Source organism: Erithacus rubecula (assembly GCF_903797595.1).
Source record: "Erithacus rubecula genome assembly, chromosome: 5".
NCBI classification, from domain to species: Eukaryota; Metazoa; Chordata; class Aves; order Passeriformes; family Muscicapidae; genus Erithacus; species Erithacus rubecula.
Genome location: NC_136687.1, coordinates 29517945 through 29542602, shown reverse-complemented (window position 1 = coordinate 29542602; position 24658 = coordinate 29517945). Strand labels below are relative to the sequence as shown.

Below are 24658 nucleotides of genomic sequence, written 5' to 3'. Positions count from 1 at the left end.
GTCACCGGGGCTGCTCTCGGGCCCGCCGCCGGCGCGGCGCTCCCGCCCAGGCCGGTGCGTGCCGCGCGGAGTTTGTTTCTCTTAGCAACGCCCGCCGGGCCGCAGGCGGCTCCCGCCGGCCCCTCGACAGGGCTTGCGGCGCCGGGCAGGGCTCCCGCCGCGCCCTGCCATGAAGGCGGCGGCCCCGGGGGCGGGCGGCCTGCTCTCCAGGACGGGCCGCGCCCCGCCGGCCCCCAGCCCGCGACCCCCCTCAGGCGGGGCCCGCGCCGCGGGCAGGGCCGGCCGCGCCCCGCGCCCCGCGCCCAGCGCCGCCGACAAGGAGCCCGCGGGGCGGGCGGCGGCCAAGGGGCTGCTCATCACCCTGCCCGACATCGGGGAGGAGGCGGCGGCCGAGGGAGACGAGGCGGCCGGCATCCCACGGCGCCCCGCGTGAGTGAGCGCCCCGCACACCTGGGGGGTAGGGGCAGGTGTGCGCCCCTCGCTCCTGTGACTTCCTTCCACCCGGATTTTGCTGCCTCTGGGCATCCTGAGAGCTAGCGAACATCTCCGTGGGCAGGGTTTTGCTTTCCCCGGCAGTATGCCAGAGGCAGGCAGCGCACCTTCGCGGGCAGGAGCGATGGCTCGCACGGGGCCGTGTGCGGCTCCGTAGGCAACCAGGAGCTGGGGAACGCTCGGGGTTCCGCCTGGAAAAGGGGCGGGAGTCAGAGCCCGGCCCCGCACGGCCCCGGAAAATTGTCCCGTCCTCACCTCGGGATGCTGGGAGAGGGCGCGCAGGGAATGGTGAGCTTGAGCAGGTACCGCAAAGGTCCCTCCGCGGGTGTGAGAGTTGTATCGAGTTCTGTCCCGAAGCTGCTTCTGCGCATCGAAACAGACATTTCAGTCACTGCCTAGTGACATTCTGAACTGTCAGTAACAGCTGTGTTACTTGGTTTACGTGCTTCTGTGTTTAATTTTCAAGTCTCACCTTGAAACGTTTAGGGTTTGCGGCAGATAAAAGAAACCTGCTAAATATGTGTGCTTCCATTTGGTGATATTTTGCTTCAGCAAATATGTACTGAAGTGGTTTCTTAGCATAATTAAAACTGAAGAACTTGTAAAAGTGAGCAACAGTTGCATTATTGTATTGGTGGAATTTTTCATACTAGTACAAGAAAAAGGGAAGCTACTGTATATATTTTATGAACACATATAATTGCTGCTTCTGTAGTACTAAACTATGCTAATCTTTCTTACTGACTGACAATCAGAACAGTAATGTTTTGTTGGGTGTTGATAGGAATGAAAGTATATTTAAGTTTTTAACTCTTTAGGGCTGAAATCTTTTTTAGTATACATAATTTTTCAGATTTTGAAATCTCTGCTTTAAGTTTTCATGTAGTGGAATATTTAAAGTAGGAGCACAAATCCTCCCTGATGTACTTCTCTTATTTCCCCCTACTCCAATCTAGAGCTTTTTGTTTTGTTTCAGAATATATTGTAAGCTCTTTCAGGCTTAAACTTTTACTGTAATGTGTAAAATAGTTACCTTTTGTGAATAGGAAGGTTAATCTGGTTTTATGTGTAGTAACAGAGTTCTGTTTATAAGATGTTTGGTGCTTTATATAAACAATGCCAGAACAAATCCGTGTTATGTCACTGTAATTTCCCCCTAGCTGCTTCTTTTTTCAGTACCAAAAATAAAGCCAAGTAAAATGTCTATGAGTTTATCTTAAAAAAAAAAAAAAAAAAGAATCCATTATTAAAACAGTTTGTATTGGGAGGAAGAATAAACCCTGTTATTTTAAAACTGATTGTGTTTAGCAAAATACTAATTTTGACTTGCTATTGAACCTCTTCTAATTGATAGCACCTAATTATCCCCTAATTTATGTTTTTGTATGCATGGTGAAATTTCAAATACTTTATTCATAGCAGTAAAAGTTATACTGATAAGGTGTTGTCTGTCTTCAAAAAACCAAAACCAAACTAGAAAAAGGTAAAAGAAAGAATAAGATACATCACTTTGACAAGGAAAGTCTATACCTCCACATTAGCATTTTTTTAATTAGATGGTTTCACTTAAGCTTTTAGAAGAAGCATCTTAATTAAATATTTAAAGCCCTAGTTTTCCTTGCTTAGAGTTGAGATTAGAATTTGTGAGTTACAGAATATAATAATATATTATTGATTGCTATATACAGGAAGCTTTTGCTTACCTAAATAAAGTTCCTTCATGACAAGTTTTATTGCTGTTTAAAATGATTTAAAAGACATCAAGGTCGGTGTATTTTCATTGATAGCAATCTAGCTATGACTAATTTGTTAATAAAGGAAAGGATCCCTTTTATATCTTAGTGTTTTTTTCTTAAGTATGGACAAGTTGATAGCAATGACAGTACATGGAGAGTGCAAAATAGTGAAAATCTGGCACTGATTTCTTTCTATATTTCCCAGGTATGCTAAATTTTCTGATTTCTACAACTACCAACAACTTGAGTATAGGGCTAAACTATGGCAGTACTTTGTGAGATTTTACATTCACTATTTATTTGCATAGCAATTTCATGTTCTTTTAACCAAATTGAAGAGCATTCGTAATGAATAAATCTTCCTTCATAATGGAGAAAAAAATTCCCAGTTTTTCACTCTTATTTGAAAGAAAATGTATTCTGCTATAAAAGATCATGACATTTCTTGAGAGCATAAGAAGATGCCTTATGCTACACTTACAACAAAATGTTAATGTAGCAAGATACATAGATTCCTTTTCAAAGAAACTTTATTATTGCTACTGTAACATGTTACAATAGGTAGGCCTGATAACAACCCCTAAGTAGTCTAAAGATAATTTGGGTGAAGCTTAAGTTATGTTGTTTAGGGGTGGGTAATATTTTATAGAGACTAATTTTACTGCTCCCTGTTTTTAGAATGGTTCTGACACATGGAAAAAAATGTTTGTGAACTTGGTATGAGAAGGGTAGCTTTATCTGTGATGTTCAAATATCATTATCTTTTGTCAGCCTTTAGTTCTCGAGTCTCAAGCTTTGGATTTCAAATTTAAAATGTGGATATAAGTAACCTGATGAGCTGCAGAAGAGAGTGGTAACTCTGATTCCCTGTCTCCTGTTTGACCTGCTAAAAGCAATAGATGTTTTTCACACTCTGATGCATACTAACCTAGATAGGGCATTGTAATGTTACTAAGCTGGTCATTTCCCTTATTTTACTGATCCAAAAATGAGTAAATATAGTAATGCAGTGCTTTGCCAAGGTCTATTCTTTCCTTGCAATTATGTGTACAAGAATTCAAAAGTAAATTTTAATTTCACATGGTACTATACATTCATCTACACTTTCTAGATGGATGCAACTAAAAATAATTACTAACATTTAGTAATATTGTATATAAACCTCTGTTTTTGGAAAATGTAATGGACTTCCAGCAATGTTTTGGGTTGCAAAGAACCTTAAAGGTCATCTAGTCCTAATCCCCCTGCCATGGGCAAGGAACATCTTTTGCTAGACCAGATTGCTCAAAGCCCTGTTCAGCCTGGTTTTGAACACTTCCAGGGATGAGTCGTCTACAGCTTTTCTGCTCCAGTGCCTTACTGCCCTCACAGTAAAGAATTTCTTCCTGGTATCTATTATAAAGCTGCACTCTTTCAGCTTATAGACTTCTTCCCTTGTCCTACTACTACTACATGTCTTTGCAAAAAGTCCCTCTCCAGTTGTTCTGCTGGCCCCCTTAAGGTAATAGAAGCCTTCTCTAAGGTATTTGCTTTCCTTCTCCAGGCTGAACAATCCCTGCACTCCCAGCCCATCCTCATAGGAGAGGTGTTCCAGCTCTCTGATCATCTTCGTGGCCTTCCTCTGGAATTGCTCCAGGAGGCTGACATCATTTTTATGCTGGGTGTCCAAGAGCTAGACACAGTACAAACTAATCAACTAGAAAATAAATGTAAAAAAAAAAAAAAAAAAACAAAACAAACCAAAGAAACAAAAAAAAAAACAAAATAAAAAAACCCAAAAAATCAACCCTGCAACCAAGTCCTTAAATTCTTCTTAGATGCAGAGGACTTGTGTTGTTTGTTGGAAACTAAGATGATATATTTACAACCAGGCATTTTATTTCTGATCCAGTGTTTAATAAACAGGATTAAGTCAACTATGAAAAGAAGAGGAAGGGCCCACAGTCTATGTTGTTACTCTTAACTGTTGTGAAGTCCTCTAAAATTTTATGAGTTAGGGGACTATTTCTTTTTAATTGTTTATTAATGTAGAGTTCAGTGTGCATTCTTCATGGGGGTCACACTTTTAGTTAAGGTTTGGGTCCATAATGGGAATTTTTTTTTCTCCATCATTATTGATGGATGGTAAGGAAGAAGATTCTTGGATACTGCAGTAGTTTGGTGAAAATTTGTGGTCTTTTCGATGGTGAAACGATTCCTGCCAGTTTTGACAAATGCTAAAGGAAGTAGAGATTTCTTGTCTCACAAAATACTTGGGACTGAATCAGTCAGTCTTTTCTCACTGTTGCTACACTCTTGTTGGAAAAGTTTCCATGTTGTGTGAATGTATATTTGTGCATGTATGTACACTATATGGAATACATAATGTTCACAAGTTGGTATGCAATAGTTTTTACATCCTTACTCTGATTACTTCTGTCTCCTCAGTGCATGCTGTGTTTGGATTCAGTGAGAGAATGATTTTGATAACACACTGATGTTTGGTTGTTGCCAAGCAGTGCTTACCCAGTGTCCCAGGCTCTGCCAGTGAGAAATTGCACAAGAAGCTGTGAGGGAGCATGGCCAGGACAGCTGGCCTGAACTGGCCAAAGGAATATTCCACACAGGTGCTGAGCAGTGGTATTGGGCAATTGCTTGTTTTTTATTTGCTTTTTATTTCTCCCTCTCTCTCTCTCTCTCTCTGGTTTTTAGGAAGGGACTTTGTGGTTGTGGGATAAATAAAGGGTCATTATTTTGTTTTTCAGTAGTGCCTTTCATCCAGTACATCACCATGGAAGTCATACTATAGCAAGAATAGAGGAAAACTTTCAGATCCTCAAATCTGTCTGGCTACATCATATTTCAGCAATACAATGACACATCTTGACATTTCAAGACAGGGATGTCTGTGGTTACAGAGGAAAGAGGAAGGTATTTACTATGCCTGAATGTATGCAGACTAAGGTCTCCCCACAATTGTATTGCTTCACTCTGTGCTGTAGAACTGTCACCACACATTTCAGATTATTTTTGGTTTTTTTTACATTCTGAGAGGATAAAATTCTGTACCTGTTCTCAGTGATTATAAGTGCAATTTTCTTCAGAGATCAATGAACAGAAAACGTGTTCCAGTCTCTATGATGTTAAGCTGCTGATTTAAAAAATATATTTACTGGATTTCCAAATTTACATAAAAAGAATACACAGGGAAAGTCCTGTGGATCACTTCCAAGTGTTTTGTTAGGGTGCTACTCTGTCTCTGCCTGTTCAGACACTTGATCCTGCAGCAGTAAATGCCTCCTATCAGATCCAAAGAAATAAAACACCTTTTCTAAGACACTAATTAGCATTCTTTATTATTGTAGTTACTTAAGATGATAGTATTTTTCTCAATGTTGATTCATAATTTATATTAAAAAGTCAGATTTGCTTCTATAGTATCTTGCACTCAGAAATAGTTTGTTTCCAATAACCAAGAATTATACTCACAGTTACATTTTCACAGTGAATCAAAATTACAAATAGATTTAATTTATATATATAATACTTTGCAAGCTCATGACATCTTAAATTAATTTCAAAATTATAAAGCCTGTAAAATTTGCAGAAGAATAAAATTCCTATATACAAATAAGCCTGTCTTTAAAATTGGAGCTGTTTATTCTTATTTTGTTTTATAAAAATAGGGACAGAGTCAGCACAGATCATAATTGGAAAAGCCTTATATCTGTTTCAGGATTCAATATGAACATGTCTAATAGAAGGCATTGCACTTAAATGTATGTACTACAAATAACTGCCTGAGATGCTGTGTTGCATGCACACACATTGAGATTGTGTTAGAAATGATGGCCTGCTTTTAGTGTTGTCAGTGATTTTAAAAAATAGTTAGATTCACTCCTTTATTATTTTTCTTCACTCCTTTATTATTTTCTTAACTCCAGGTGCAATAAACAAGTGAAGACCTTGACCCTAAGGGGAAGCAGGTCTGGGGTAGAAGAGGTGATTTTGAGTGCACCTGGTGAGTACTCTGTGCAGAAGGCTGCCACAGAGGACTGACAAACGGTAGATGGTGATGCAGGCAAGCACAGAGAAACCTTCATTGTTTCATTCAAATGCTACCTAGTTTTTGAACCAAGTGAGGCTTTTATGTTTGTTTATGAATAGAATTTTAACAACATATGAAGAGAATTGGCATTGTGGCAAATTACGGTAATTTGGTCAGATCAAAATATAGTTACCTGAAAAACTCACCAAGAGTTCAACTGTATGAATGCTCCCAAGGCAGTTTGATCATCAAAGCATCAGTAACCCATACATAGCTTCAAAGACAGTAAGTGTATTTTTGTAAAAGGAAAGGGCCAATCAGGTGGTATGATTAAACACTATCAGTGGAAAAACTTGCATAAAGATTTGTATTTTCATGCTTTAAATATATTCAGTACTTCATTCATTGACCAACAACCAGATGACGGAAAGCACTGTGAAACAATTCTCTCAGTGATCGTTAATAAAGATGAGAGCAAAATGAAAATTATTTCCAAGCCTGGAGTGACACTTATCAATGGAGATGTGCTATAATTTTTGGAGTGTATTTTTACTAGCTGTCAAGCCTCTGGCATGTTCTGTAACAGTAATGATAAAGATGTGTTACTAGAAGCTAAGAAATTCAACATTTATTATATTACCTTTCAAGGCAGGTTTTCTTTTTCCTTCTCCTTAATAAGCCATGTAATTTCTAAACAAACAAGCCAGACATATTTTAGCTGCCTTAAAACACTTTTCTGCAGAAGACTAGATGAATGTTCTATCAAATTTCTCATTATTCTGTTTCATTTATATGCACCTACTGGAGTTACATTAGCTAAACTATTGCAGGGATGCTTTTTCAAGATATGCCACAATGAGACTGACTTTGAGAAAGCTGAGGCGTAAGGGTTGTAAACAGGGACAGGCATTGTTCTCATCTACCTGGATTTTCTCTGTATTGCTGCAATAAGTGATTAAATGCTGAGCCAAATTGACTGCTTTCATGAGCTGTAAATTCACTGGATATATCCCATAAAAGGTCCAGACTGCTGAAGGAAGAATTTGGTGCTGCTGTATTAACCAAGTGTAAGAACACTCAGCCCTGGTAGTACAACCTCCTCTGCGATCTGCCAATGACATTCAATACTGTTAGTCCTGGCAGTTTGTGGCCACTGAAGTTGTAACAGGAGAGTGAAAGTGTTCTTCTTAAAGATCCTCTCAATCTTGAAAAAGATGTGTTTTGTCAAACGATAGAGGGAGAGCTTACCATGGCTGACTGCAGCCAAGTTGGATACATGACTACCTGACCTAGTGGGAAAAGGATGTGTGTATTTCTTATGAATTTATTATTTTTTTATGTTATAAATATTCAACAACAATGCTGTCATATGCATGCCTGGAATGTTGTACATTATTGATGTGGGAAGTAGTCCTGTCATCTCTGTTTCTTGCTTGCTCCAAAGATGGATCAGCATTAGCTGCTGAGCGTGTGGAAGGATCATTTTGTGCAGTGACAGCTTTTCAGTATTGTTTGCCGCAAAGTTTGTGCATTCTGTTCAGTGACCAAGATACTGACCAGGAGTGTGTGTACACTTCCAATAAAATGCCCTGACAGGTGGGTACTGTGTTGAGAGTGACCCTTTACAGAGGAATATTTGAGCAGGCTGGATTTGTGGACTTAGGGCTTCTGTTCACTATATCACTTCAAAAGAGAATAAGAAATAGACTTCCATGGTAATTGTCCCAGAGCAGTTTTAGAAAAATTAATGTTATTTCAAAATCTTTTTTTCCCACAGATGTATCTCCACATTTATGCTAGAGAAAGGTTTCTCTCTCACATCAAAGTTTTATAGAAATCTGGCATACAAATGATAATAATCTCTTGGTTTTACAAACCAAGTGTGGGATAGACAAATGAGCAGAAGGTGAGAATATGATTGAAATGAATGAAGAGTCATTAAGGTTGGAAAAGATCTCCAAATCATAAACCCAGCACTGACCTGTTCACCATTAAACTGTGCCACACCTACACTTCCAGGGTTGGTGATTCCACCACTTTCCTGGACAGCCTATTGCAGTGCTTGGCCACCCTTTCAGTGAGGAAATTTTTCCTAATATCCAATCTAAACCTCCTCTGGCATAACTTGAAGCTATTTCTGCTCATTCTGCCACTTGCTGCTTGGGAGGAGAGGACAGCCCTTACCTGGCTACAAACTTCTTCCAGGAGGTTGTAGAGAGATAAGGTTCCCCCAAGCCTTCTTTTTCCTCAGGCTTAGCTGCCCCAGCTGTAAATGGCAGGTTAAAAGATAAATCATGTCTTGTTATGAGAACATGGTTAGTATGTTTATGTTTGTTACAAATCATGCTTCCAAAATAGAAAAGAACACGTGAAGATGTGAAATCTGAGAAAATTGTTTATTTCAGACAACAACGCAGCAGCTTTATTAGAGATTACGATATTATACATTGTTGGCAAGGGAACATTGCATAATAAATACTTTCTATCAGGAGCTATGGCTACAAAATGACTTTGAATCATCTGTTAAAGAGGTCTCATAGCATGTATGGCTGAAAATAAAGTTAGCATTTTTCTCTCTTAATTGACTTTTCTAAACTCCTCTGGTTGAATGCCTTTTGGCATGTCCTTTGAGAGTTCTCTCCAGTCCCAAGTTGGAGTGATTGAAGTAGCATTAGTACCAATAATATACTCCTTCACAAATATTTATCCATATAATTATCATTGTGTTGGTTGGAAAAGAAGAAAGGGCTTGGTTTAGAGAAATGCATCATGGGATTTTGTGGGGGTAAGGTGTGAGGATGACCAATGGCTGAATCTTGTTGCTGCAATGACAAAAAAGCCTTCCAAAAGGGTTGCACAAAATTTAACTCTTGCTCTTAGTCTCTACACTGTGGAAATGTAGGAGAAGGTGGAAGGTAAAAATTGCATTTGCTTAACGAGGACATAACTTGCTATTCTAGATTTCATGTGCTTGGATAAATTTTTTTTTGACAAAAGACTATTTTCGTGTGTGTGTGTCTGAGATGTTGGACAAACCTGCTCTTTTAGCAGAATGATTGCTAAGGACAAGTTGTTATTACAGGGGTCTTAATGATTTACTGACACAAAAGAATGGGGCTTTGAGGAATGCAGAACTTTTCTAACTAAACAGATAAAAAAAAATATTATCAGAGAACAAATGCTAGGCATTTCCTATACACCTTTCTTAGTGTGTAATATTTTGTTTGGCTATGAAACTTTAAATGTCATTTAAATGCTGTTATTTATTTTCCTGTAAGGTGAAGCTTCATATGTCTTGCTTTTCCAGTCTTAATTTTCAGCATATTTAATGTTGCCTCTCTTTTTCTTTTATTTTTTCTTTCTTGTATTTTATTCTTCAAGTTTTCTGCAAAATGTATAGATCCCACAGTTTTTCTCTCCTGGAGTTAGAGATGCATGGTGCTAGTGGCATTCTGGAGAAAGTGCTAATCTGCAGCTGACAGTCTGTGCTCTGCCTTGGCACCCGTGCTGAGGAACATCGGTGATGTGCACAGGGGTAGTTCGGAGGAGAACTCAAATTAACAAGGAAAAACTTTATGTAGTTGGCCAGCATCACATAATCTCTGTTCATCTGCGAAGGTGAGGGAAACCACCTCTGGTCAGAAAGACCAAGCTCGGCGTTCTTTGGCTGCGTGTTGCGAGGCGAGAGACGAGGAGATGGCATCGCTCCTGCCCAGGCTGATGTTTTAGCTTTTTGGGGGGAGGCCCGGAGGGGTGCGAGGCCTTGCCGCGGGCGTGGCGCGGCGCGGAGAGCGGGCGGTGCGGGCGGGCCGGCGCTGCCGCCGCGGGGGCGGTGCGAGGGGCGCCCGCCGCGCCCCCATGCGCAGGGCGCGGGGCACCGGCAAAGGCCCGCCGGGCCGGGGGCTGCTGGTGCTGGGGTGAGTGCAGGGCCGGGGGCTGCCGGTGCTGGGGTGAGTGCAGGGCCGGGGCTGCCGGTGCTGGGGTGAGTGCAGGGCCGGGGGCTGCCGGTGCTGGGGTGAGTGCAGGGCCGGGGGCTGCCGGTGCTGGGGTGAGTGCGGCTGGGGGCTGCCGGTGCTGGGGTGAGTGCAGGGCCGGGGCTGCCGGTGCTGGGGTGAGTGCAGGGCCGGGGCTGCCGGTGCTGGGGTGAGTGCAGGGCCGGGGCTGCCGGTGCTGGGGTGAGTGCAGGGCCGGGGCTGCTGGTGCTGGGGTGAGTGCGGCTGGGGGCTGCCGGTGCTGGGGTGAGTGCGGCTGGGGGTTGCTGGTGCTGGGGTGAGTGCAGGGCCGGGGCTGCCGGTGCTGGGGTGAGTGCGGCTGGGGGGCTGCTGGTGCTGGGGTGAGTGCAGGGCCGGGGGCTGCTGGTGCTGGGGTGAGTGCAGGGCCGGGGCTGCCGGTGCTGGGGTGAGTGCGGCTGGGGGGCTGCTGGTGCTGGGGTGAGTGCAGGGCCGGGGGCTGCTGGTGCTGGGGTGAGTGCAGGGCCGGGGCTGCCGGTGCTGGGGTGAGTGCGGCTGGGGGGCTGCTGGTGCTGGGGTGAGTGCAGGGCCGGGGCTGCTGGTGCTGGGGTGAGTGCAGGGCCGGGGCTGCTGGTGCTGGGGTGAGTGCAGGGCCGGGGGCTGCTCTCCCCGGTAAGTGCGGTGTCCGCGGCCGTTCCTCCGGGTCAGCGGGAGCGCTGCTGCCGTGTAGGCAGACGCGTTGTTGTCCCCATTGAATGCCCGTCGCTGCGGAGCTTTCGGTGGGCAGCCGGGAGCTGCTGCAGCTTCTGGCGTTCGCTTGCCAGCGCAGGGGAAGTGATGCTATAGCTGTGCTGGGAGGGTTTTTTCCTTTCGTTTTGTTTTATTGCAGTAATTTCCTGGCACATCTAATGGCATGTGATCCAAAGAGTCAGGAGACGTAGTACAACAACATGCAGTGGAAAACTGTGGCAGAAACACTACATTGGTCCACTTCACATCCAGAGAAGAGAACACAGCCTGGGGGAGGTTTAGCTTTGATATTAGTAAGTAGGTAGCAGTAAATGGTTTCCTCCTGCAGTGGTGTTTCATGGGAGTCTGACCTGGGCAGTTTGAGCAGGTAAAGAGCAGTGAAGTGTGAAACCTTGGTGGTGGTTATTAAGTTGTGGAAAAATACTAAGAACAAGGGTCAAATATGAAAAAAATGGAAAGACCTTATAAGGCTGCCTGAGCAGTAACATGGCAAATGTTAGAGAGGGATGTACAGGAACAGGAGGAAACATTCCGTGTAGAGAATGGACTGTGAGCTCATTGTTACTTTCCTGGGAGATGGATCTTGGTGTTAGGAGAAAATGAGATTCAAGTAATGGGGCTGGATGGGGCTGGACTTCATGTACATTTATAGAGCCTCCTGAAGTGCAAAAACATGGAAATGCTTTCCACTGCTGTTGTACTAGCCTCCAAGAATTTAAAATGTAAGGTCTTCCCTGGTAAGAAATTCAAACTTTTGGTAGGTTTTTGTTGTCTTCTTAACCAAGACATAGCAGTAGGATGTGTGATATGGTCCATTTGAGTGGGGAGTTAGATTTTGTCATATGTGTCTATGATATGTGTAATGGCAAGATAAGTATCAGAAAGGATAGAAAGAAGACAGAGCAATCCTAACTGTTGCAGGGCTAATCTACAGTTGTGTAAAGAAATTAAGAAAATTCTTGAACTGTGAACTGTTTTCTTATAGTTACTCATTGACGAACGTACTTTGATGGACTCATGCCTCTGTGAGGGTTTTATGGCATGAAAATAGGTGAAGCAATCTGTTGTTTGTGTTTCCAAGGAACACTTTCACACATCTGTGTATGTTCTGAAGAGGTGAATTTAGCATATTAATGACCCAACTGAATGCATCAGAAGTAATTCGTAATTATGAACACTTGTGTAATTATAAACAGTTTCCACCTAAAAAAAACAAAACCCCCCCAACACAAAGCCACACCCCTCCAAACAAAGCAAAAAACATTCCTTCATTAAACTGCTGTATGGGCAATTACTGGTTTGTGCCTTTGCTCTGTTGTAGCCGTAGTGAGGTGCTGTTTCATCTGTGAGGTATATGCTTCCTGCAAAGTTTGAGCTGCAAAATCCAAGGAGAATGCTAAGTGGAGTAAAAAAAAAAATCTCTAAGTGAAAGTACTTTTTTTTTTTTTTTTTTTTTGAAGCATACCTTTGTAAGTAAGGCAAATAAAAGCTATTTTAAAACAAGGTAGTTTGTTTGAAGCAAATGTTTGTCTTGATAATTAGGACTGAAAAACTGAAAAATTCAACAGAGTAGTTGTCTTCCTCCTCTCCTCCTTTCCCCTGCCCTCCTCACCCCCACTTCCAGTGGAGATGTGAATTAACCATCTTTAAAAGTATGGAATGTTATGTTTCTGTGTTTTCAGGAAGGGACTGTCCAGGGGTTCCCCAAATCGGTGTATCGCTGGAAAAAGTGGAGTATCTCTTCCATCAGTTTTTGCAAGAAATGTGCAAGAAGCCATTGACAATTATACCTGGTATGCATGCACTTCTGAAATAATACTTAATTAACTCACTTTCGACTTAGATTTTTCCAGACTGGAATTGATTTTCACTATTCAATCCTCCAGTCATTCTCATGGATAATATCTATTGCACAATATAATGCAGGATATAAATTGACCTAGCCTGCTGTTGGAACTTTATTCAAAGGGTTTGAACTTTATTCCTGGTTTGTGATATGTATTTGAGTACTTTAGTAGAGGGCACTGATTAGGTCTGGAAGGGAAATCAGACTTCATGATTAAATTGAAATTGCGCTGACCATTGTTGCAGGTTAGTTAACTTTCAGTAAGTTTCATTCCAGATTTTGCCAGATTTGGTTAGGATTTGCCTGGCCTGCACATCGTATTGCCACTGTTTTCCCTGCATCCTGGGATGGTGGTAGCTGGCAAGGACCAGCCAGAACTTTGGGGGCTTGAGTTGCTGCAGTTCAAATGTTAAAGCACACCAGATTCAGCAATATGAAAAACACTGCATAGAGACATGTAACTCAGTGCTATTTGAAACATTTGCAGAGATCTTGTGCTTAGTTTTGTGAAAGTTTTCTTGTGGTAGCTTCTAATGTGAAAGAGTTAAAGAAAGCTTATGTTATCTTTCATGTGTTTTCCATGTGATCAGTAGCTGACGTGGAGAAACCAAAATAATTGTTCAAGCTCGAAATATAGATACTTGCATATAATTATATTCAAATACATACACACATACATATGCATATTTTAGAGTGCCACACAGTTGCAATGCTGTATATACATGCAAAAACATAGTAGTGTATAAGGGATTGCCTTTAAGGCAGTGACTAATAGGAGCATGTATTCACTATATTTTAAAATATCTGCTTGCACCATTTGCCTGATTGGTTGTTTTGTTTAAAAGATGTTTTTACAGAAAATAATGGTGTTTCTTCAATTTAATTTGTCTTCTTTTCAGTGAGACACTTTCATCACTTTCATCTAATGGTTGTGCAACACTCACAGAGTTGGATAATTCTTGGTCTGGAATAAACAGCTATACTACCAGTTTGTCTACCGAAATAAGTTCCGTTTACTCCTGGAGGGATGAAGTATGTCACAGAAACTTTTACAGTACCCTTTCTCTAAATATTGTAGAAAATACTAGTTTTTACTGATATTGGACATGCAGCACCTCATCAATAACAGCCTAATTCATAAGTGTATTATTAATTGCATATTAAAAAATAATTTTGGTTGCAAGTTGGTATTGGTGCAGCTAATGAGTAACACAGGAAAATGGAATAAAGTTATAAGTTATGAAGTTTGGGGAAAACAAAGGTGTTTTACTAAAGAAGGTAGGCTTAGATTTGAGTCCAAACAAATGATAAAATATGTTTTTCAAACACTGTATAGTGCAGGCAATGTCTAAATTGAACTGTTGTCAATGTTTTCAGTTATAAAGTACATTCATGAACATGCATATAAATTTCCCAGTCTTGATAAATATTTAGCTTTAATATAAACTCAGTTATTTTTTTGTAGATGATGCAGAGAGGGGTTGTATCTGTTACAAAGGCTGACCTCTGAGGCATACCTGATGCAGGCTGGCAGTGTTAAATAAATCCAAAAGTGTTGCAGTTTCATTTCAGAAAGCCTTCCGTGGCTGGTAGTGGTTGTTCTGCCATATTCTTTTTGCATAATGTCCTAACCTTTAGGTGCTGACCTCATTTGTTGCTGCCAGCCCGTCAGGAGAAAGCCTGACTCTGGATATTTGAGTAACCTGTGTGAGAGTTATTTTCTCATTCCTTTTCAGTGTGACCCCCTTCTGTAGCCTGAAGTGCTTTGTGGCATTCAGCTGGAAGGGAACAAACATGATTTGGGCCTCGAGTTTTACCAGTTTTTTAATGTATCAAAGTATCTAATGTAAGTGGCAGATATCATTACTAATAGTGCCCCAGCTGAGGAACCCTCAGCCAAGTGTTTGTCTCCAGATCACTGGATAAAATCAGGCATTTCTCTACTATTTTCATTTGTCTTTGTGTTAACTTATTCTCTAGTTGCACTGGGTTGTAGCTTCAGTGAAGAAGTATGGAAGGGCATTTCTCACACTGTTTCCTAAGCATTAGACTAGGTCACACAGGTGAAAGGTGCCCCCTCTTTGCCCTCTTAGCTGTTCTTAAAAAGGAAGAAGAAGAGCACTTCTTGAAAGAGCAGGGAGCTTTAGTGCCCTGTGTGCCGGAGATGCAATATGTGTGCTTCACAGTGGCAAAGGGAGCAAGCCAGGAGTCCAAACAACTTATAACTGTTTGGGGGGTTTTTTTATGTTTTGTTTTTTGTGGGACTGTTTTTTTTTGTTGTTGTTTGTCTTTTTTAATGAGGGCTAATTCTGGACAGCTGTATGTTATATGTTAATGTCAAAGAAATGTAGTCTTGTGCCTTTTTACTAAATCAACTTGTTCAGTTTCCAGCTGTATAGGATTTGTTTGTTTGTTTGTTTTTTGTTATTTTTTTTCATTGTGGTATATAAATTGTGTCCAAAATATATAGTCTGAACATGCATTCTGATATGCTTAGCAAAGTTGATACATGTTGTTCTGTTCTTTAAGTGTCATGGAAATTTTAGTATGCATGCATATTTGCTAACTGTTAACTTTATAATATATAGGAATTTGATAAAGCCAACACCCAGAGAGTGCATCAGTTATTTTGGGAGATTGATGAAATGCTGTTTGAAGGAAAAGTGACCTCCCAAACAGAGCACCTGCAGGCAGAATGTGCAGATTGGGTAGAACAATTTCCTCATATAAGGTAAGAAAATTCTTGCTAGCAGTAGTTTTAATCAGTTACCATTCTAATTTGAATTTTTGGGGTATCCTCTTATGGTTTGGGCATCAGCCACACTTTTGCATTCAAATCTGTATCTGGGACTGAGCTGTGCCATAGTTGTTCAGTAAATCTGGACAGTGGTGCTTAAGCAACTGATTTCCTTAATTTTGATTAATAAAATGATTGCAGGCAAAGTTGTTCAGAAATTGTATTATTATGTAATGTTGTGTGTATTTTTTAGAGTTGCTTTTATCTTTTCTGTCTTCCTCTTTACATTATGCATGCTGGAGTTTGCACATTTTCTGAACTTTTACTGTAGCCTTAACTTTCAATGTAAACATTTTTGATTAGCACTTGTTTACTCACATTGATGGATGCTGGAGTTGGATAAGTGAAGTCATAGCAGTTGTTATTTGTCTTTTACATCCATTTTTAAATGTATCTTACAGAATTTTTTAGTAAGAAAGAAAGTGTTCTTCCAAAGTCTGCCTTTAGAACAATCTAAGAAGTTTTGTTATTTGCTCTTAAAAATTATAAACTAGAATCTCATCTTGTGTAAATCAGCTTAACTTTAATGACTTAAATACTAGGTAATATGAAGGTAATACACAAGGCCCATCAAAGCAGATGTTAGTTGTGCTTTTGCATTGCCTATGTTTGCAGGTGTTTGTATTCTGGATATTTGCATATGGCTAAGGTTTCCATCTATGATACCGCTTGTTCTCTCCTTTTTATTCAGGGTTGTAGGAAAGCAGCTCCTAGTGCCAAAGGATGAAGGCTTTCAGCACTTTCAGAGCAGAAATGATGCCCATGTAGATACTAAGTGTGTGCCTGGCCTCCTTGAATGTACTGGTGATATAAAAGAGTACGTTAATTTTTTAAAGTTTTTGTTTTGATCTTCCTCCTTCAGAAACACATATAAATATTACTTTTGTCCTACTGAAACATGTCAGTATAATTAAATATGCACTTTCTCCTTTCATTGAATGTTTAATTCTAATTTTTCTGATATTTTTTTCAGGCTCTGCATCTCAGGCTCTAAACTGATTCCAACAGCATCTCCAATGCATACATCACTGGATTCAAGTTCCACTACTATTTCTTCTTCAGACTCAACCATATATTCCTTCCTGGAAGAAGAAATTTATGATGAGGATGGAAAAATAGAGGAATATCTTGCCTTTGACAACAAGGAACTGTAAATAACAGATATATGTATTTTCAAAGAATGCAATGAAAAATTATCAATGAACTGTGTCAGGGTTCATAAACTGCTCTTCTGTTATGTAAGATATAGCTCCTTCTGTCCCTGTGTTCAGTAGCACAGTGGTCAGAGCACTCACTGGGCATGTGGAAGATTAGGTGTCTGGTCTTTCTAGTGGTTTAAAACTCACATTTCCCATTTCAGAGGGATGTGTCTTAACCACTAGTTGTTTTGAGGTATTTGATGCATAGAGAGTCAATAAAATAAATATTTAATTTTAAGATGGGGTAGAATGAAGGCCTTCCTTCTCCCCAAGTGAGTTTTGTGAGGAGAGCTGCAGGTTACAGCCTGCATTTAGAGCACTCTTGTGAGGGAGAGTCATTCACTCATCTTCTTGAAAATGCAGCCTAGGTTTCCTGTGAACCAGTTGAGTGTTCCAGCAGTTAGGCTACTGAGTGGATGAAAGATCATCATGTGCTGTTTTCTAAAAGGCCTGTAAAAGGAGAAAACTTTGGTAGGACTCAATGGGCACAAAGCACAGTTTTTTGTGCTAAGGCCTTATGCACACTCAGAACAAAGACATGGTTGTTCTGAAATCCTGAGGAACCAGACAGAGACCCTTTCAGTGCTCTTTTTGAAAGAGAAGGCTGGAGTTTCTGTCTTTTTAGGAAGAGTGTAGGTTTAAGAATACTTTCAGTAGTCTTCTCTCTTTGTTTTACTAAGTAGGCAGACTTTATTTGGGAGGTGGACTTGTCTGAAGGTATATTTCTCTCTTTTGTCTGCTTCATATGCTTCTTGTTTCCTTCAATTCTGAAATACCTTGTTCTCCATAACTAAAACATTAGGTGTTAAAAAGCCTGACAGGAGAACAGCTTGGTCATTTTATGAAGTGGACCACTCAGCCACATCTCATGCACTGTTAAGAATTATTAGTGGTGTAGTTTGAGGAAGACGTGAAGAAGTGACAGAGAAGAAAAAGGCAGGTAGTAGAAACCAGTAGGAATTTGGAATCATCTTTTTGATCTCAAAAAAAAAAAAAAATCCTTAGAAAAGAATATGATGGCATTAAAAGAAGAAAAAAGTTAAAACTTTCTTCCTGGGAGGGTGTATTAGAGTTAGGAAATGTTGCTAAAACATGCTTCCCTAGATACTGATGAAATAGAAAACACAATTAAAAAGCATAACTGTCCTTACTGTAGTGTAGAGGAAGAAGGTATGTGTAAGGCTATGGGCTCTACTATTCTTGTCATACTGTAGAAATCTGTTAAAGTTGTTTCATCTTTGGTCAGTGGTGGAAAATTGCAGATGTGTGTAGATAAACAGGGCATGCTGAGAAAGAAATTTTCTATGTGAGAGTCCTTTTGACAAATGCAACAGATGTTGTTGCCTATGTTATTGTAAAAAGCATAGGATTTAGTTTTAAATGACTATGTGCCACGTATAAAACCTTTTCCTAGACCTGTAGATCTTTCTGTTGTCATGCCCTAATGGGAGTTTTAAATATTCCAATGGCAAGCAAATGAGAGAGAAATCAGTATATGTATTTGATAGGTTCTCTTCCCTTAGGTGAATTGGAGTTTGAATTTTTTTGGTTATCTCCAGCTGACTACCTTTTCTTCCATATATATGTTTCTCTATTGAAGGAGGGAGGAGGGGGAATTCAATTCCCATGGGAATTCTTTTGAATTTGTTTCCTTTATTAGTGAGGATGAGATTTGGGAACAAAAGAAAATGCGTCTTTCTGAGAAGAGGTGTAAGCGTGGCATTCCCCCTGTTTCTCCCAATGCCTGTATCAAAGATGCTGTGGCTTCTGAAGTATTTGATCATATCTGGAGCAATGTCATTGGAATATTGGAGGAACTGATTAAAAAAAATTGGGAAACTAGTATCCCAGGTATTTGATATTTTCATTTGAAAATATGGTATTTGTTGAATCTAATTCAGAAAAGTCATCCTTCCCTATCCCCATAAATTAAGCAAGTTTTCCAAGCTTTAGTTAAGATAACCAGTGCTGTAGAACTGTAACATGTAACGCCTTGCCACGGGAATGTGTGCACACACATGTACCTAAAATAAAACTTTCTTCCTAATTTTCAGGGAGTTTTGTATGAGAGGTGTGAAAAAGAAAAATACTGACTGAAACAGCATCATTGCAAGAGAGCATGTTTAAAAAAAGAGAAATACTGATCACTGGTGCTGTTAGTCATCATTGGTCAAGGGATCACTCACAATGTGAACTGGAATTTAGGAATCAGTCTTCTAGTCCTCATTATTTAAGCTTTCTTAATAAAATGTAATTTTATTTTATGTTTTCATATTCTAACAGACTGCAGTGGGGAAAAGGAAAAGCTAGGCAAATTAAGTAGAAGTGAAAATCTATTTAGTGTGCATGCGTTGTCTTTGGAAGCTAAGGGAAATTTCAGTCCTTTCAATGTCTTTTTAAAGGACAGAAATAACAGAATAATACCTGAGGGGTGGGTCTTGGAAGTTACCTCTAATGTTACACTCAACCTCAAGTATAAGAATACAACAAATTAAGAAATGGCAAAATTTCTCTGAATGCTTAGGGCATCAGAAATTAACATTTCAGGTTTTTACTGTAAATTAAAAGTTCTTTTGACACCACAGGCAGATTGTTGAGGTCTCAGTATTATACTTTAAGGAGGGTCAATTAGCAGTATTATGATAGGTTTGCCCTTTTATATTTTTGAAGGTCATAAGTTTATTACAAAGAGCTAGTATTTCAACTAGGAAGGAAAAGAATTTGGGTTTATAATAGAAATAAGATGGTAGCATATACCCAGAATGATATAGCTGCTGCCAGGCAAGGCTAGTATCAATAGACTTTTTATTTAATATATATATATATTTTTTTTTTTTTTTTTACAATTTAAATAGAAAAAGCTCTGGGGATTTTTAGACAGCATTTCAAAGGTCTTAGCTGTATTTTCTTAAACAACCACCTCGAAGTCTACCTGTATAGGCCAGCTTGTATGTCAATGTCCTAGAAAACATAGACAAATGGAAATGCTTTCAAAAGCCCAAAATTTATGTTAGATTTTTAAATAGCATGGAAACATAAAGCTGTGTGAATGTCTTTATTTACTGTGTAGTGCAATATTGTTTGAACCCCAAAATTACAGCTGGTAAATATAAAAAATACTGCTTATTTCCTCTACTTTTTTTTTTTTGCTGTTGTGCAGAGTGTGACCAACAAATAGAAAAACTGAAAACTGTTACAGCAAAACTGCAGCATTTGCCAGTCATTCACATTACAGCAGATGCTGGGACCATTCCTCTTTCCAGAGGCTCTGAAGCACGAAGTATATCTTTTGGGGCTCATTCTGTTTCATCACAGGTAAAAATAAAACAAACCTTTCTGTCAAATGTTCTTTTTTTCTTCAAACCTTAGATGGTCTTGATTGAAACTTGAAAAGGCTCTTTTTCTTTATTTTCTCTTTTTTTTTGCTTTGTACCAATTAGGTGTACTTCAAGTAATCTAACTTAAAATGAGGTTTAATTAAATGTTCATTTTTTGTTTCTTGTCACTTGTTTTTCTTTGGTGGTCCTTAAAGGTACAATTTATCACTAAGGTATTCCTGCCACTGATTTGAGAAATCTTGTTAAATTCTATTCTGTCCTTAAATTTAATTCTGCTTTTATTGTGGTCCAGTAATTTCTTCATGGTAGAATTAAGCAGACAAACTGGGATGTGAAGTCACAGCTTGAAGTGCTTTTCTCACAACACTGTGAGTTTCAGACTCTCCCATTCCTTTTCTTTTTCTTTGCCCCCTGTGAATGGGGATTCTGCAGTACATCCACCAGCATGCTGGCAATAGGCCTTACCTGTCTTTGTGAAAACTCATGCTTATATTGATAAAATGTCCTATTTTTTCCTGCTTCCTGTCTCCTCTGTCTCCTGATTCATGTTTTGCACATTTGTTTCTTTTACAGCCACTGCTTCTCTTTGATTATTTTTTTTCTCCTGTCTCTGTCTGTTGACTTCAAGTGACTTCAGGAAAGATAGCACAGCAGTCTTGATTCTCACCATAGGTATACTTTGTTCTGTAGGAGTCCCAGCAGCTAGGAGAGATAAAATGCTTTGATAAATTATGCCCTTGCACTGAGGGAAAATAGAAAGTTTGAAGAATCAAACTCTGGCTTCAACTGAAATTTATATTTTAAATCATGTTGCAATTCAGTAACTAAATTACACAAGCTGTGTTTACAAAAATCTGTTTAAGATCAGCAAAAGAAAAAAGCATGGTTTCCCCATCTACTCCTGAGAATTGTACTGAACCATCTTAAAAGGGATTTTTGTAAAAATCAAGTGAAATGCCTCACTGTCCTTTCGTAGATCTTCCTTCTAAAAAAGTTTAACACATAGTTGTTGCTTTTAATAGGTTCAGCGCTTCTCCAGCAACCTCTGTAGTGATCTGAACGGTGTCATGACAATTCAAGCAAAACCACTCCAACAGAGGCATGCTGCCACTGCAGAAAAAATACAGTAGGTGACACTGACATTTTAAAAATATGACATAATTCACATTATGTAAAAAATACCTTGCAATTAGAAAAAAAATGATAAAAAGGCAGTGATCTTGTGTGTATCATGGATACGATAGTAAATTGCAGAGGTTGAAATAATGCACTGTTAAACCATTGTTTTTCTTGATCTTAATTCCTTATTTCTTTCTCTTTCCCTAGGAATGAGCAAGAAGACAAACAGCATAGCATTGCCTCCAGCACTCCAAATTCAGCACATGCCAGGGCAGGGAAAATTTCTGATACCAGTGTTCTCTCATCATCTGCGGCTCTGCTGGCATCTTCTAGGAAACTACCAAGGATACCTTCTCTCACCTCTGACCAACCCTGCTCAGAAGTTCCTAATATGTCCAATGATGAAATCTGTAAAATAACAAAATTGTGAGTTTTTAATTTTATTATTTTCTATCCTCAGAACTTTACTGAAATTTTACCACCGAAGGATTTTGCAAAATACTTGAGAACTAACCCAGGATTTATTATTAATCGTAGAATTCAGAGGGAAGAAGAAAGCAACCAAAGCCATGATTTTTTGAGTAAAGGCATTTGTTTTACTTCTTAATTGCTGCATTCAGTGCTGTTACTTCCTGTAGATAAGCCTTATAAAGAAATGTACTACTTAATAATTTCATATTACTTCAATGAAGAAGTCTGTAATGTGAATGCTCCTAAAAGAGGAACCCTTAAAATTCTGTAGGGTTGGCAGCTGGGATCGTTTATCTCCTGCTCGTGTGCCTGCAACCCGGAACAAGTTACCACCAATAAACTTTGAGGGTGTTGAACAATATGGTTCAGTACCTCGAATGCAACAGAGCTCTGTAAGTTATGCTCATTTTTTTTACCAGTAAAGAATTTCAGGATATTGAGAAATAAATTACACTATGTCACTGGGGTTGAAGCAAGTAGTTTTACAGCTTGTGTTGGTTTGTATTTGATGCATAGTTTTAACATGCTAATGTGTGTTACATTGGAGTGCAATTACAATGCAAGAGAAGGCAGTTTAAAACCTTAGGTCATAGATCGTAGTGGGAAGACTTCTCTGACAACAGAAAACCTGGTTAAAAAGAAAGAAATAAAAATACCAAGCAACAAAATAAAAAGATAGCAACCTTGCTCTTCTATGCATCTGGATTTAAATAGCTCTTTTCAGTGTTTTATTCACTAAAGTTACAAGAATTAGAAAATTACGCTGACTTACATTATGAAGTAGGAAAGGATAACAACTGAAAAAAAAAGAGATCTTTATTGGCCTATTTTTAAAGGTTGGGGAAGTAATAAATCACCAGAATCAAAGTAAATTGGCACGTTGATATATGAACATTTCTATGTTGATATTTCCACATGCCAACAGAAACAGTCTCACATCTGTTTAAAAAACAGGCAAACACTTAAATTAGTGCTTTTGGTTATTGAAAACATATTTTTTTCTTATCTTCTTGTGAACTTTTGTATGTCAACAGAAAAATAGTATTTTAACTTATTCATTGCTGCATTCTCTTAATGCTCTTCTTAATTCTCTCAGCATCAAGATCGATATACTCATAGCAGAGTGTCAAGTGCAGTAGCTGGCAGGACAGACCAACAACCACTCAGAGAAAGAACTGTTACTGTTGATCAATTTTCAAGACCAAACACAACTCATACATTCAGGGTATGTTACAGTGGAAGCAGAGACATGGGAAAGGGAAGAGGTTTTCTTTCATGCCCACTGTTGGTTTATAGAAAGTCTCATTTCTGGGTCTCTCCTGATTTCTGATGTGTGGGGATTGCTGCTACCTAGAGAGGAGGATGGTAAAAGTTTTGGGGAGGGTGTGGGACTATTGTATGGAGAAGAATTTTTTTTCAAGTTTTGAGGGTGTGTGTGTGCTAGAAGCATTCACTTTTAGTGCTGTTGGGAGCTTTGCACTTTGGTAGGATCCAGTCTGCTGGACTAGATCATAAAAACCATAATCAAACCCTTTCTGTAGATAAGAGTATTATTACTAATAGTTGCATACATTAGCCAATGGTATATATTTCCTTTTTACAGAGAGACACACCTCAGAAGAAGTCACTGACTTCTGTGGATATTGCTAACCATAGAAAGACCGGTCAAGGATTTTTGATAACAGGTAGGCAAGGAAGAATGACTTGAAAGGTAAAAGGCCAATGCAACCTGTCACCCATCATACTGTCAAAAAGTGTAGGTAGGGTTTAGGGAAAGCCATTTCAGTGTGAAAGAAGAATGGGTTTTCTTGGCAGGATCTTTTGAATTTGGTTTTGAAGTTTCTTCTTACTTGTTCTGAGGTAGTCCTAACTCTTGTGGGTAGGAATTCTGTGAAGCTTCTTTTTCTTGTTATAACATGGGAAGAAGAGGGTTCAGTCTCATCTCATCTCATCTTGTCTCATCTCATCTTTGTTTTCTCCTTTGTTTTACAACTAAGCAAGAGTAAGTGGTATACAGGCTAGATATTTTTACCTCTGCTAGAATAGTAACACAGTTGCATGCTTATGAACTGCTCATGACAAATTTTATTTTAGATTTGAAATTAATAAACTTTTTGTGTGAAGAAAAAGTAGATTTGAAAAATGTGCATTTTTAGCAAAAATATAAAGCTCTCATTAAAAAAAAAAAAAAAAAATCAGTATTGGTATACAGCTCTGTCTTCAATTTACAACCTCAAAAAAGAGAGCAACCCTCTGTGGCTCATTTTGTTCCATTTTTACAATAAAGCAGAATAGCTAGTTCCTTGTGTATTTGAGTCCTTACGGTGTATTTGAGACCTTTACTTGTTTGGAAGTTTCTTGAGTTTAAATAATTATGTAATTGACATAATTATGTAACAGGTAATGTAGGAATCAGGGCAGGTTAGCAAACATTGATCTGAGCACATTGGTGGACTTAACTCACATATCATCTTGGTGTTTCTTTCAGGAACTACAGCACTTAACAATGTTTCATATTTTACAGGTTCACAGAATTACTCCAGATCATTTCAGAGAAATCCTCCAACCTCAAGGAAAAGATTTCCGATTGCTTCTTAACCTGTTTTAGGAAGAAACAGAAACCCTCTGCCCTGAATGAAAGACTGAAACCTTAAATTTCCCACTTAGTATCTTGTTTAACAAAGAAAGTGTGCATATGCTGGTGTCTGCTGAGCCTTGAAATCCTTGGGATGCCTGTATTACCTTCTTTTAAAATTATTTGACCGGACGTTAGATTAAAAAATAGAGCAAAATGAAATAAATGGTTGAGGTGTCTGCTCTGTTTGCAGTATCAATAGACTGTGGCTGCACTTTCTTCTCAGGCATTCCTCCTTTTTATGCCTTTCCTAAGGAATTGCTTTTCTGCCTATCAAATAAGATATAATTAGAACATA

General features: G+C 39.3%; 1 protein-coding gene across 5 annotated transcripts; it reads left to right on the top strand.

Annotated features, from left to right (window-relative positions):
• Positions 1-107: 107 nt before the first annotated feature.
• FAM149A (family with sequence similarity 149 member A) lies at positions 108-24658 on the top strand. 5 transcript variants are annotated; one of them, XM_079305639.1, is made up of 14 exons: positions 108-429; positions 12638-12748; positions 13701-13833; positions 15390-15532; positions 16290-16415; positions 16572-16748; positions 18458-18648; positions 19958-20112; positions 21158-21261; positions 21462-21680; positions 21997-22117; positions 22822-22950; positions 23329-23410; positions 24250-24658. In XM_079305639.1, the coding sequence occupies exons 1-14, from the start codon at positions 170-172 to the stop codon at positions 24321-24323; spliced, it is 2025 nt and encodes a 674-aa protein (XP_079161765.1). In that variant the 5' UTR covers positions 108-169; the 3' UTR covers positions 24324-24658. The 5 variants fall into 5 exon arrangements, with proteins under 5 accessions (XP_079161765.1, XP_079161769.1, XP_079161766.1 ...); XM_079305643.1 differs by lacking the exon at positions 108-429 and adding an exon at positions 768-794 and having other exon boundaries at positions 24250-24615; XM_079305640.1 differs by lacking the exon at positions 108-429 and adding an exon at positions 9764-9873.

Excerpts from the sequence above, each read along its gene's own strand:
- FAM149A (XM_079305639.1), top strand. The coding sequence starts at position 170 with ATGAAGGCGGCGGCCCCGGGGGCGGGCGGCCTGCTCTCCAGGACGGGC. Across the intron at positions 430-12,637 it reads GGCATCCCACGGCGCCCCGC|GAAGGGACTGTCCAGGGGTT; the intron begins GTGAGTGAGCGC and ends CTGTGTTTTCAG. Across the intron at positions 23,411-24,249 it reads TCAAGGATTTTTGATAACAG|GTTCACAGAATTACTCCAGA; the intron begins GTAGGCAAGGAA and ends CATATTTTACAG.